Source organism: Protomyctophum parallelum, assembly GCF_964188405.1.
Source record: "Protomyctophum parallelum genome assembly, chromosome: 4".
NCBI lineage: Eukaryota > Metazoa > Chordata > Actinopteri > Myctophiformes > Myctophidae > Protomyctophum > Protomyctophum parallelum.
In genome coordinates, this window is record NC_139700.1 from 37,978,705 (window position 1) to 37,994,052 (window position 15,348).

Genomic DNA, 15,348 nt, shown 5'->3' on the forward strand with positions numbered 1-15,348 from the left:
ATAACAATTATGCACTTGGTGAAAAGTTTTCGATGTTTGGCATGGTGTTAGGTATAGGGGAATAAGGTTTTCAAAAACCATCGCAAACGAGTGGTCTGTTTGCAATGAATCCAGTATTATGGTTGAAACCCCAAATAAATAAACCCAAATAATTGATAGAAAATACATTTCATTGGATTATGTTACTATTAGGTATGTTAAATAAACCAGTAAGATGCCTGAGGGCGAGAAGCGACCTCGCCCTTGCGCTGAAACAACAGAGCTTCTTAAACTATTAATCTGGCCCAATTGGCCAAGGAGACGTCGTGGACCACGCCGTTGCACCAACGTTGCTGCCGTTCCCGGCCAGACGGCGGCACTGCCCGTCGGCAGTCTCCTCCGTGAGAGTGTTGAGGTCGCGCTGCTGGGGCAGATCGTATGCAAGCATCTGCTTGGGTGACGGCAGACTGCTGGGCGAGTGCTGTCGCTTTGGCATGGGATCAACTTTGACCAAAAAATGCACAATGAAAAACAGGTATGGCCAGGGTTCATGGCCATACAGCGTGTCTTGAGTGTAGATGGTTTGATGATGTCAGACTGGCATATGCATGATCATATATGGAGACGTGATGTCACAATGCGTGAGTGACCATATATGGAGTAGTGACCATATATGGATGGAGACGTGATGTCACGATGTGTGACCATATGGAGACGTGGGTGACTACTAGAGTGATTGATGTCAAGATGCGTGACTCTATTGGAGGCGTGGGGTGACTGACTGACTGACGGGAAATGCACATTCATAGTAAACAGCGACCGGTGGTCACAATTTTCTTTTTTTTTTAAGAAAAAAGATGGAAATCTAACTTGAAAGGAAGCCATCATCATTTTCAAGATATGGCTCATAGCTTAGGCATTTTAAGCATGTCCGCAGTGTTTTCAAGATGGTCTTGAAAATGATACCTTTCCTTTCCAAATTATTTGGATTCAACAGACCACGAGGGGGCGAGCCCAACTCGTTTGCGATTGGTTGTTGAAAACATTATGCCAATTCCCAACACACAAAAAAATGTTAAATTTGTGCACGATTGGCCCAGGCCGTAGCGTAACGGTCTGGGCACCGGACTGGTGATCCAGTCGCGGTGTGCCGCGGGTTCGACTCCCGGACCCGACACGGCCTTTACCGCATGTCATCCCCCCATCTCTCTCCCGTTTCCTGTCAGCCTACTATCTGTCCCTTAAAAAATCAATAAAAGGCGTAAGCCGCAAAAAAATATCTTAAAAAAAAAAAAAAAAATTGTGCACGATTTTCACGAATTCCCTCCCAGCTATCGCGACGCCGACGGGGATAGATGAGATCAACCTTTTCCCCTTTTTACCTGATGATTTCCTGTTTTTGGCTATATTTGCCTATATAGTAGTGTATATTTGTACGTCTGTTAGTTAAAATTCATTGAACATGTTGGACCCTATTGTAAACAAGTGTAATGCTTTATGGTGTCGTCCACAGTTAATAGTCTTGTATTGTAATTGAGTTGTGCTTGAAATGTACTGTAATTCTCCAAAACTGTTAATAAATGAATCAATCAATCAATCCTTGAAATCGGAAGTGGCGCACACACACCTCCCTTCCCTATCGCCGTGGCTCCATACAGCCTCCATCGGGCCAGTCAATTGCATCTGTGGGCGTTGTCATAGCAACGCTTTGGAGTAGCAGAGCACAGGCATGAGTCATCATTCCAGTGATGAGAAAGCAGAGCATAGGAGAATCAAGGGGGGGGGGGGGGGGGGATTAGAGGAGAGGAAGGAAATTAAATTGGGTGACAGATAGACAGACAGCGGATGGTCATAACAATGAGGTGTCGGGACCAATGTAATAAAACAGACACACAGACGTGCGCGCACACGCACACACACACACACACACACACACACACACACACAAGGCTGATTATACACATCTTCCTAACATCCCAACAGTTTTCTGAAAAACCTGTTGCTCAATATTATTGGTTCGTGGTTCCAAAACGTTTTCATGTCAAGGACCCCTAAAATGATAATACTTTTTGCGGCTGATCCCCATCAACATATTTTGTTCCAGGGACCCCCATAATCAAAGACTTGAGTTAAATATAAATTTATATTCAAAGATTTGCACCATTTAAAACAAATAGACCTACAAACTCATAGCACCATGAGGTTGTATATCTTATATATATTTTTTTTTTATATAGCAAATGTGTAAGATAATGGTTAAAATCTAAAATGACACACATGCTTTCCTGGTTTTAATGGGTTAACCTACAATACCTAGTTCTAACCAGCACCCTGAATGCCTGACCTCAACATAATCCTAATCCCCCCAAGGACACTAGGTTCTCACAATAGCAGTACAAATACCCACCTATACGGACACACACACCATAGTTCCCAGGGGACTTATTTAAATTACATATATTTTACATTTTTCACGTTTTATTTGAGTTCAGCTTCAGAGATGCAGCATGTCTCTTTAAATACAAGTATGAAATAATTACATAAATACAGTCCTAAAATTCACCTATATTAGCAAAGCATCTTCAAATATTGAATTAACAATTATTAACAATTTTTTTTACAATGAAAATACGCAGGTTTTGTTCCACAACAGCTGACGAGATCAAACATTCATTATGGTTTAACTGGAACTGGGGTCAATCAACCTTGAATTCATAAACACACAAAATTCAGGAAGTAAGTTCAACTGCAATTTGTTGCTTATTGATAAAGCACTAATCAACTAATTCACTTGAATGTAGAAAATATGCTGAACATTTAGAAGATCTTGCCCCAAAACAAGATGTCATATTGATGTTATAGTATTTTTTTTATTTGCCCCAGAGGAGTTTCACAAAATAGAAAATCAAATATGTTTTACTTTACCCGTTTATTTTGAACATCAATTTGTTCAATCAGTTGAAAATGAAAATGTATTGATGCCCAGTTACAGTTTTGACCAACATTTTAACAACCCTCAATTATTACATAATCATAAGACACATATTTCCCACTTGTTTTCAGCTGTACGTTTGGTTGGAACTATCACGAGACCTCACAAGACAGTGTGTGAAATAAGGCACATACTGTAGCAACGAGACAGAGAACCCACACGCAGCAGGAGTATAGGCTATATCCAAAGACGCTTTGCCAGCCATGTGCTGATATACTCTATCATTAGTCATTTCACCATAAGAAACACATCAGCAGAGATGTTTTCACATCAAGCAAAGTTTTAAGAGCAGATGTACAGCAGACATCACAAATGTACAGCCTGGTCAATAAGTACAGTTCATGAATACTACATGTACTGTATGGAGCCATTCTGTGGTAAGAGAGACAAGAAACAAGTACAGTACAGCATTGAGTCTCTGGAGCTTTGAGAGACGTTTTGTTGCAACTATGTGTAAATGATTGTACTGAGTGAGTTGCATGCATTGGTGGGTGCTTCTTTCTCTCACGAGTCACCCGTGTGTGTAAATATGAATTCAGACCAACAGCACAGAGTGAACCGAGAGATGATTGATCCATGTGGCTCAGCATTTTAAACCCTGCATCTCCAAAAACAATCACAGTCAGAAAAAAACAGAGGCAGTGTGGTATTTTAAAAACAGCATTAGAAATAATTTGTAGAAACATGAGCTGTATACAGTACAAAGGGATTTGGCAGTGGTGGATGGTCCAAACCCAGACCTGCACTCACAGTCCCCAGTGGATTGCCCTTGAGCAAAGACAATGAGACTCGCTCAGTGCAAGTCTCTGTGTGTAGATTAGAAGAACATCAGCTAAATGCCTATAATAGAAATACACAGTAAGCAGACCCACTAACAAGAATGAAGTCTGGCCTGTAAATTAAACTCATTCAACCACCATCCAAACAGGATTCCAGTGTCATGTGTAATATTTAGGTTCATTTACAGTAGCTACATGTTAAATGATGGTCCCACTCTGAGTAGGCTGTCTTTCGCGGTGAGGACATACCGCATGTACTGTACATAGAATAAAATACTGTAAGAATGAATGGACAGGCAGGTTTAATGGATGTCCCGTTGTTGTCCTGGCTTAGATTAGAGCCTCGGTTTACATTCTTTGCCTCAAAAGTACTGTAGAAGATGTGGATTAGGCACACAGACACGTGGCCCTGTGTCTAGATCTCTTGGTACATTTAGTCCTTGGTTTTCATTGGGGGGGAGAGAGAGATAGAGAGAGAGCTTTGAAAAAAGTAATGATGCATATTTGTCCCATCTTACTGGGACAGACTATACCTCCTCAAAATAAACGGCTGGTGGGTAGCCTAAGGTAGGGGGGGGTTGATGGATGGATGGATGAGTAAATTCATGAAAGTAAATTCTCGTGTGTCTCTCTGGGTGCAGAATGAGTTTAGTTCAGGTAGAAGTTCAGGCTTCCAGGTGTTGGTTCAGGTGTTCAATCACTGAAGTTGAAGTGCATGTTGGAGCTCTCTGCGACGGGAGAGGAGGGGCCAGCACTGGACTCAACACTGGAGGAAACACTGCAGTCTGCGCGCATGTACACACACACACACACACACACACACACACACACACACACACACACACACACACACACACACACACACACACACACACACACACACACACACACACACACACACACACACACACACACACACACAATGAACATTACTTTCTCTCTGTGGTCATTTACTTATTTTGTTTTGTTTTTATTGTATCTTCACGCTCCCCTGTTTTCTATAAATGCATGTTTTCACTGCAGGTTTTATTGACTGATTAGCCTTGCTAATTCTACTGCTTTGCTAATGAAAAGAAATGTCAGCAGAGGAACTCTATCTATTCAGGGAATGTGAATACAATTAACATACGGGTATAACACCATGGCAACCCCCCCCCCCCCTCCCCCTACTTGTAACAGAGCATTTCTACATTGCACTATAGATACTTTTACTTAAGTAAACCAATGCGAGTAATTTATTCCATCACTGCTTTGCCTGGTGGTCAATATCTGGCTGAAATGCTGACTCTTCCCTCCTTTCCTCTGTTCATATCCCTCTCTATATACAGTATACTGTATAAATTCATCTGTCTGGTATTCTGTCTTAAGATGATGTGGCTCCAATGCTGACTCATACTTTTCGTCCTCTATATACGTCCATCCGTCTCTCTCTCTCGATTATGTGATGTGAATAAAGCCACGGTTTGATCCTAGAGAATGACTTGTTAATCTTTCTCTTTTCCATTCAGCTTTTTTAGCCAGGTGCAACCTGGCTATACTGTCGATGTTGAGACTAGTGAGGACCTAGTGGACACTTTTTGATGATTGGCTGCCTCTAGCGCCTCTAAGCCAATGGGAGATAAAAATCAGACCCGTCTGAAGTGAATGGTGCTGTACTGTACTGTACTTGTACTGTGCTCGTACGTACTGTAGTGTATACGCCTCCCTGGCCTCTGTGTGTGTGTGACGCTCCAGTGGTATAAGCGAGGTGTTTCATGTGTCCGTGCTTGGACGCGTACGTATCCGTGCTTGGACGCGTACACATGCATAGGGGCACACATAGCTACGCAATGGAGTGGCTGCACCACTCAAAAACCACAGTCTGAACTCTGCAACATGAATCTGTATCCTCTAAGCCAATGGGAGATAACACCCAAAGTCTCTTTGCTGCACCTGGCAGTTATAGTTTTACTTTGTTGAAGGTAGGTCACCCAGCAGTATTGCAGCTGTTCCTATTCCAAACAGACGGACATAGGGACACACATTGGAGCTGTGTGCACCGCTCAAAAAGGGAAAGAGAGAAAGGGATCGAGGCAAGAAAGTAAAATGTCAGAGAAAAGATGAATACAAAAGGAATGGAAACAGTAAGAGAGATAGGGACATGTCAAAGTAGTGCTTCCACTAATTGACAACACACATTAATGAGTTGTCTTCCCCAAGAGGAAAAGACAAGCCAAGGCCAGGAGAAGAGATGAAAGGAAAAGAGAGGGAGAGTTGACAGTACATGTAATGGCGTCGTTTTGGTCTCCCAGACCTACTTTTCACTGCTCTTAATTGTTATCTTCTTCCACAGGGTGTGAAAGTTTTGTTTAAATTAAAGCTCAGCTGACAGTTAGTATGCGGGGGTGGGGATACTGTTATCCATGAGGACTGGCACAGCACTTCACAGTTCACACTAAACCCTGTTATCTAGTTAGGGCTGTTAAAAAGTAGTTCACCCTGAAGAAAAAGAAAGTCCTCTTCCCCAGTGTGCTGAGCATCTAGATCAGGGGTCTTCAAGGTCTACGGAATCTGTGGCTGAAAGAGAGAGATTAAGCAGGGACCCCCACTACATTTATATCAAATTGTTTAAAAAATAAAATAAAATATAGATAGCTGGATATAGATAGCTTCACAGACTTGTTTGACTGCACCATCATCGGTGTTGTGTAAATTATTGTTTTTTGTTCATGTGCATTTTTAGACGATTAACAACTTAAACCCTCAATAGAGGGTATAAGCGTGACATCATCATCATACCCGGAAGTTATGCGGGAACGCCTAGTACTGAGCCACAAAAAACTACTTTCTGGCCTTGACAGCCCATACATCCAAACAATCTGATTGCATTAAACGACGTTAAACTCACTTTATGCATCTGGTAAACTTGAACTTTGGCTCTGTGACGCTCTGCTCCTTTTTCCCTCTACACGAAATCTCTTTGCCGAAAATAGCCGATCTATAAGCTGATGATACCCCCAGAACAGAGATGCTATGATTCAAGTAAAACAAAAAGTTCCTATTGCACAACGTTTTGGCAGCCCTACAGTAGTAACTCTGAGGACCCCCAGTCCCCCTGTTGAAGACCCCTGATCTAGATTAACTATTATTTTAATCTATTCCTCCGTGAACCGAAAATATCAGATCTACAAGCTCACAATGCTACCGGCACACAAGTTTAATATAATGGAATAGTCAACAGAGTTTAACTTACACCAAGTAGGTCTGCTGGGAGGAAGCAGGGACGCCTCAGACCCAGAGGAGGACAGCGGCTGTGGAGGGCTGTAGAGAGACGACTGGCTCTGGGAGTCGAACAGGGCGGACAGCGCTGGAGGACACACACAGGAAGGATTTAAACAGTACAGTAGACGCCTCCTTCGGCTCTCGGGCGTGTGACCTCGAGAGCAAGACGCACGCTTACGCCACGCGGAAGCATAGCGGAAGCTTCAGAGGCATTGTAAACGTTTGTTTTCTCATGCCAATAAAGCTCCTTAGTTTGGGTTGAATTGATAAGTCCCGGAAAAGACACGCTGTGATTGGCCAGTAGTCACTTGAATGGCAGAGAGTGACGCAGTGTGCCTTCCGCACTTCCGCTTGACTTCCTCCTTACAACGTGATATACATGCATGGCTCTAATGAAGTGCAGCGGCCAATGAGGCATACATTATTTTCACACGGCAGACCCCATGGAAGTATTTGTGCCAAGTGTGGTGCAGATCGAAGCCTCACAAGTCCGGATGTTACGTTTGTGGTGTCCACTGACGGTCCACCCACGATCTAGGCAATTTTAATATAGCATTACTATTACACACACATTCTGCATGTATGCTTCAGTAATACATATATGTAAAGTATACAGTATATACAAGTATATATAGAGTGTATACTCAATAGAGTACATACATATTATATTATGTACATAATATTTACACTTTGGTACCCATGCTATTATTACAGCAATGTCCGTGTTCAACTATGTGTTGTTCACCTATGTGTTGGTTAATGAGCACCAGTATAAGTACCAGTAGGGGCGCTGTTGTGCAGAAACAGAGAGAGAGAGACAGTGCTGCACTGTTGCCTGCTAATGAGAGCGAGAGAGAGAGAGAGAGGGGGGGGGGGGGAGTTGCACCACTCGGTTCACACGGGTGTGATTATTGTTATTCTTCAGACATACGTACCCTTCATGGTCTTGGCGTGGGCCTCGCTGCTGCTCTCACACATGGTGCCAAGGAACTCATCCACCTGCTTCAGAGACAGGGAGTTGTGGAGGGTCTCCAGGGGGTATATGGAGGGCACCATGGAACAGCCTTCAAAGCCTATACAGTGGAGACAGACCAGCCAGTCAAAGCTCACTTCTCTCTGACCTGACCAGACACCACAAACAGCACTACAGTATGCTGTACAGACACTGCAGTCCTGTGTGTGTGTGTGTGTGTGTGTGTGTGTGTGTGTGTGTGTGTGTGTGTGTGTGTGTGTGTGTGTGTGTGTGTGTGTGTGTGTGTGTGCGCACAATGGTCCAACCACTCTCTGGTGATTAGACCGCATTGACTTCAATGTGGGTTCAGAGCAGTTCTTCTGACCGCAATGTATATGAGGAATAGGGTCAAAATTAAACTCACTTTCAATTCAAACATAAACCAAAACAAAAGTAGACGTTGATTAATACCGTTTCTGTACAAGTATGAGAATCTGTAAGTGCCAAAAGCCACATCCAAAAGCCACTGCCTTAACTTGTTGAATAGATAATGACTCGACTCAGCCCTGTAATATTATGATTAGGTACATACATACACCATTAAAGACATGGGGGTGTCCCATAAGACAGATACTGACCTGACGAAGATCTACTAAGATCGAAACGTTTATTCAATAAAGTAATTCTTTACCAAAAGACCTCCTTCCACGGTGTCCCATAAGACAGCATTCTAAATGACCATACCAAATTCAATTATTTTAACCGTTTAAACTGTAGATGGCACAAAAGTAGCCACATCTTTAGTTCCCTCTTTCGTCATTGTAAAGGAAGTATTCGCACATCCACTCCATTCCGATGCAGGTGTGTTGGGACAGTGAAAACTGAAGCAAACATGAAAAAAAATTAATGATTTCCACAAACAAAGAAATCCTGCACACTGCTCGTATTGCTCAGCAGCCTCTGCCTTCATTTAAATTGACAGACATTTCTCCCACTAGAACTTCAAGACACTCGAGAGCAATTTGTGCAGGATTTTTTTTTTTTTTTTTGCAGGATTATGAAACCGATATATCGTGGCAAAGCAGAATGGAGAGGAAAGAAGATGCTTCAGTTCCGCCTCAATCAACCTTGCATTCCTACTGTCCTACATCAGTGTAATCTACAGCAGGGTTTCTCAAAGTGGGTGCCGTGACACTTCCCCAGGGTTTAACCACGAGATAATTATTATCTCGTCCGCACAAAAGGCAGGCGTTTGTGTACAGTAGTTACATTCAAAGGATCTTAAGTCACGGTTGCTATAAATGAACAAGTAATAGAAAGGAAGCACATCACAAAAACGGAAAACCTGGCCACACTGGATACATCCCATCAATTAATTAATCCAAATGACAAGTAATCATCTGTCCATATTTATATTATACCGGCTTATCCAACGGTGTGATAATCAATGCCCAATAGTGGGTACTAGAGGTTAGAGACTTCAAGGTCACAGGCAAGCACCAGTAGGATTTTAAATAATCTCATGGATGGACAACATTCCACAGGCTTGGATCAGTGGTGTGGTGGCCAACAACAACACCCAATGGCTAGAAAACATTGATTTATACTTTAATTGAACATTACAGTTACTGTTAGCAACTAACTACCAGCAGATGCTGCAGGCAGCCGGTCTTGCCATTATGAAGCCACATTCTATGAACTGGTGAAGGTCACCAGGTTTCTGCTCATCCGATCCATTGCACTCATATAAACTCCAGTGTTTTCTCAGCTGTGAATTTTACCACATCATCTGAAGCAGGGGTAGATCGTGATCTACCAGTAGATCACAAAGTAGATCACATGACATGCCCTTAAAGAATATTTCATAAAAAAATGGCATACATCTTCTTTTTGGTTTTAAGATGATGATATTGATTTTGTATTCATCTTTAGGGCCCCAAATCACACCTTAGAAAGCATGAGTATTTCAAACAGAAAGTGTTTGACTGGAGGGGGTCATATTTTGACAGCAGAAACTGCCTGTCATAATTTCACCCCCCTCCCCATCTAATTATTGGACAGTATTAGGATGTTGATATTCATTTTGTATTCATCCTTAGGGCCCCAAATCACACCTTAGAAAGCACTAGTGTCTATTTAAAGTGTTTTGTTTGACTGGGGGGTCATATTTTGACAGCAGAAACTGCCTGTCACAATTTCCCATCTAAGTATGTATTGGACAGTATTAAAATGTCTCAAAATCAAATGAACATGATCGTGACATCCCTACCTGTGATACTGATAATGCTGTCAGTGATTTCATCACATTTAATTTTTTAAATTTTCATTTCATTCAGCCCTAAATAGTAATGCAAAAAGCCTTAAAAACAACCTCATTAAAAGTGTCTTGCATCGACTCTTCCTCTGCTCTGTCTGCAACTCCCTCTCTTTCTATCTCCATCTACCCCACCTTGTTCCTCTCTCCCTGTCCTCTCTATATCATTCACATTCAGCTTATGCATGCAAAGCACAGGACTATGTGATACTACACTGCACCTTTCACTCAACACTTATCTCACTCTTACAAGCCCAAATACAAGACCCAGCACAAGTAAAGACAATAAGTAAGTCATAATTCTTGCTCTCTCTCACTCACACACACACACACACACACACACACACACACACACACACACACACACACACACACACACACACACACACACACACACACACACACACACACACACACACACACACACACTCTTGTGGATATGCTATTAAATTATTTGTGCGCAACACCAGTGTGAAACTACATATGTGCTTAAAGTGGTTCCCAGAGAGTTGTAGCCAAATCTATTACATCAACATCAATATCTCTGGATCCAAGACCTCGACAAGCTGTATGCACTATGCTCCAGATGGCAGTTACACTCAATTACGGGAAAATGTCTTTTCACTGATGTATGCATGCAAACATGCATCTAAAGAAACATTTTAAAACATCTTCAATTCACTGAATCACTATGCAGTGCAGCAATGCCGTTTCACCATGGGGCGCCATACTGCAGTTAGGGAAACGCATGCATATGGAACACTACATGCACGCTTCCAACCCTTCTGGCGGAGAGGCGTGGTTGGTCAGCACCTTCTGTTCACGCTGCATGCTTTCCTCTTCTGCACTAATGTACAGATTACTGTGTTACAGAACACACAGTATCCTCATTCACAACAAATGGAGCGTATATGACCTACTAGCAAACAAGTCACAAACTACACCTTTAACTCGCACCTCGAATGTTGTGCAAGTTAAGGCTAAACGGCAAAAACAGAGAATGGGATCTTTGTCATGATGCCCATGCTTACTGTGACACTGTGACAGGCATTCAAAGAGACGAGCAGAAGAAAAAAAAACGACATTCAGAGAAACTGAGCGATAAAGTCTGGCATTCAAGTGAATAATGGAAGGAGGAAGAAGCAAAGAGTGCTTTGAGTGAAACGCTCAGGGTTCACTGAAGGTCTGAACACACTGACAGCTTAGAGGAGCAGGAGAGAAGGGGGAGGGGAGGGGGGGAGAGAAGGGGGACGGGGAGGAGGAGGGGGGTAGAAAGCAGACGAAAGAGAAGAAAGAGAAGGAGGGCGGCAGCAGCAGCGGAGGTTCTACAGCGTCTGACCGTAGAGACACCCAGGAGCTTCCCGGCTAGGCGACGGCAGGCTCCCGAGGCGCAGCAGGTGGTACGGGCAGCAGCTCTGGGGGTACTGGGCCAGCACCCTAGCAGTGTCCACACACAAAGAGGGGCAGTCTGGGAACGCTGGCTCAGAGGAGGACAACTGGACCACAGACTGCTCCTCCTCTACGGGCTCTGCATGGGGAAGAAGGGATGAAGAGGAACAGGAGAAATGGGAGAAGGGCATAGTGGGAGAAGAGGAGAGGAGGTGGTATGATAGGGAGGAGCTGTGCTGACAGTTGAAATGACAGATGGATGGATGCCAGATAAATGTATAGAGGAGAAAAACTGTCGGATAGGAAGGGGTGTTTCTGATCAAATCACATACTGTACGTTGGGATTTTATCAGTATTTTTGGAGGCCGAGCACAGCCTTTATTTCCGTTAGTGCCAACGTGAATGTTTCAACCTAATGTTTCAATTACACACTGCTTAACTAACTGCAGTTATCAAATTAAACTGACTAGTCACAGTCCAACAAGAGGTGATTTCTGCCCTATCAAGCACCAAAGGATTCACAAGCACCTTCTCTGGTATCATGGAAAAGTGCTTTACAAATAAAATCCATTAAATGTACTACTAACTCAGATTCCACTACAGCAAACTGAAAATGGCCAATATTGTGTCATATTGTTATTGTGAGCCCAACAGCATATCGTTAAATTGGTGCATTGTGACTCTCCTACACAGCTATAGAATACCGCATTGCACATAAATACTTGAGATGGAGTGCACAACATGTATAAGAGGTCCATTGTTGTTATGTACTGAGGAATAAACGCCTCTAAGTCAAAGGTCTATACTACTCGTATTGCATCAAAGCATTCATTTATTGCATTTTTAGAAGTAACTCCCTTTTGATCTAAAAGCTAACCAAGTGAACGAAGGACAACCTTCAGGTAATTATAATATTGTATTTTTTGAGTTTCACTGTGCATAAATGTTGTACAGTGAAGTTTGATTACAACTTTGGTAACACCTGCAGCTTTTGGACAGGAATATTCAAAATCCAGGATGGCATTTGTAAATTAACCCATTAGACCGGGAAAGCATCTGCGTCAACACAAGTTCTTGAATAGTTGTGATTTAGTTTTTTAACACAAATCTTCTCTTCTGGGAGTCCCATTCCCATTTAATGGGTTCAGTTGCTCTGGTGTGTCTGCTACAGTAGATGTCTGAATTGTTCATTGTATGATAAAATCATAGAACCATCGATAGTTCACTTAATTATAATACATGAGGTAAACCGCAACTTAAAAGGGGCATACCACTCATTTTCAACATTTTACTATGTCATTAATATACCTTTGAGCTGTTGTGTGGAAATAATAAAAAAGTCCCTGGTTTCCTAGAACTAGAGGTCTGAAAAAAAATCATTAACATGGTGAATCACATCTTGATGATGTCATCAAGATGTGATTCACCATGTTAATGATTTTGAGTGGTATGCCCCTTTAATGGTTGATAACAAGGCAACAACAGCGTGGTTATCAACCCTCTGGTGGGCCCAGCTGGCAGCCGGCCTGTAATGATGTCTCATTCACCTGGCATGCTGCTAATTGTCTCATTGTCCTCTCTGAAGCACAATGAACCTTGACCACTGGTCCAGTCATACTGCAGACCAGTCCCAATTACTACATCATAATCACCTAATCGCAATTATCTTTTGCAAAATTGTCATAAGCATTTCCATATTGAACAATCTTCATACATTTTTGGAACATTTTACAGAAATAGCTATTTCCGCTACTTAAAAAAATATTGAAAGTATAAAAGTATTAAATTATGTCAGTCATTTATTTGTATTGTATATGTATTTGTATATTTAAGTTCACCTGCCCTGTGCAATTTGTTATTAAGAAGCCTATAACCGGCCCAGGCGGTGGCGTAACCGTCTGGGCACCCGACTGGTAATCCAGTCGCAGTGTGCCGCGGGTTCGACTCCCGAGCCCGACACGGCCTTTACTGCATGTCTCCCGTTTCCTGTCAGCCTACTGTCTGTCCCTTCAAAAAAACAATAAAAGGCGTAAGCCGCAAAAAAATATCTAAAAAAAGAAAAAAGAAGCCTATAACCCAAACAGAAATTACAGTTGTATTCAATCCAATGTTCAATGCCAAAAGAACACAATTCATTCTTTAATCATAATAAATGTGTGACAATGATTTGTCCAACAGCTGTGTGACTGGGACGGTAATGGTGGCTGCACACTGGACGCGTTTTACTATGAAATATGAATGTATGAATGATGTGTTGAATGTTGTACGGAAGTTGCATGAATATTTTATGAATAGTGTATCAATGCTGCAGGAAGTGACCTTTGAATCTTTTATGGATGTTTATGAATAATATACAGTACAAAATGGTTATGTGAATGTTTAGTATGTGATTGTATGAATGATTGAATGTAAATGTAAATTGTTGTATGATATGAAACCTATAAATGCTGTATGAATGGCTGAATGCTATTGTTAACGAATCTCCCGCGTGGAAAGCCAACATCTTTTCCACTAGCCTAAATTAGACTTTTTGGTCATCAGGCAGAGGCTCAGGCCACTACTGCTACTGTATTAATGTTGTACACAAATGGCTGCATGACTTGTGATGTGAATGGCTGTGTGAATGCTGTATTAACGTTTGAATGGCTGAATTAATGCTGCATATAGAGTGCCAAAGTCCTGACGTCACTCGCTCATCCGATGGTTCACGGAAGTATATGTAGAATCACTTGGGGTCATCTTAAAATAGTCTCATTTAAGAATTGTGGTCCAAAATAAACAAACTGTCTCAGCGATATTGTCGGGGAGGTGTCTGTATCGTTTACGACAGACTCATATTTGATACAGTATGTTTCTAGCGAAAATGGGCTCTATTAATGCTAGATGAATGCAGTGAATGTCACATGAATGCTGTGTGTACAGGTGGGTACAGCTTGCATGTTCTCCCTATGTCTGTGTGAGTTTCCAACCACCAAAAGACATGCATGTTGCAGTACATTGTAGGTACTGTACATGACCGTGACAGCTGCTCCCAGGCTGTCCACTGCTCCTAATGGCTAGGATGGCTTCAACACACAGGACTCATTCTGTCTATCTATTATAAAAGTACTTGGCAGTCAATTTAGTTAGCCAGACTGTGAAACACCAGTCATTCATTCAAATCTGTCAGTAGAACAACACATTTACACAGACTTCTGCTTCTCCATCTGATACATCGTGGACACACGCACGCACACGCCAGGCAGCATTGCTGTTTTTATCATTTAACACAGCTTCAATAGTTACTTTCAGCAACTATATTGCTGCTAAAAGTACCAGCTGATGTCGGACATTATTACATGGCTTGGTTGAATGCTTGATTCTGATTGGTCAATCGCAGAATTCAGCTGTGTTTTATTTCTTGATAAAAGACCGTTCCGCTCTATAACAGTCTAGACCGCTGGCTAATCAAACCCTCGGAGCACCAGCTGCGCCCCGCTTGATTTACTGCTGATTTACTTTCCAACATGACAGCCATGTAAACACACACACAATGTAATTTGCAGCTAAACATTGCTCTCAAAAATGTTTTTGAAAATATTTGAGCGAGGAATAGACGATGCAGTACCCAAATCTATTTGATCAACTCACTTCCTTGGTTTCCGACAGTGCTCCAGCCCTGTAGCTGGGCAGACGCAGCCAG

The 15,348-nt window shown here is 42.2% G+C and overlaps 1 protein-coding gene across 3 annotated transcripts in view; it reads right to left on the reverse strand.

The window, feature by feature from the left end:
- Positions 1-2,420: 2,420 nt before the first annotated feature.
- ppip5k1b (diphosphoinositol pentakisphosphate kinase 1b) overlaps positions 2,421-15,348 on the reverse strand; it is a 76,227-nt gene continuing 63,299 nt past the window's right edge. For 2 of the 3 annotated variants that reach the window (XM_083762932.1, XM_083762931.1), the window contains 3 exons: positions 7,947-8,084; positions 6,983-7,096; positions 2,421-4,535 (listed from right to left, as the gene is read on the reverse strand). In XM_083762932.1, the coding sequence (XP_083619058.1) occupies positions 4,444-4,535; positions 6,983-7,096; positions 7,947-8,084 (344 nt within the window). In that variant the 3' untranslated portion in view covers positions 2,421-4,443. Of the gene's footprint in view, positions 4,536-6,227; positions 6,307-6,982; positions 7,097-7,946; positions 8,085-15,348 lie in introns of all 3 variants that reach the window. The other variant, XM_083762930.1, reaches the window with a different exon arrangement.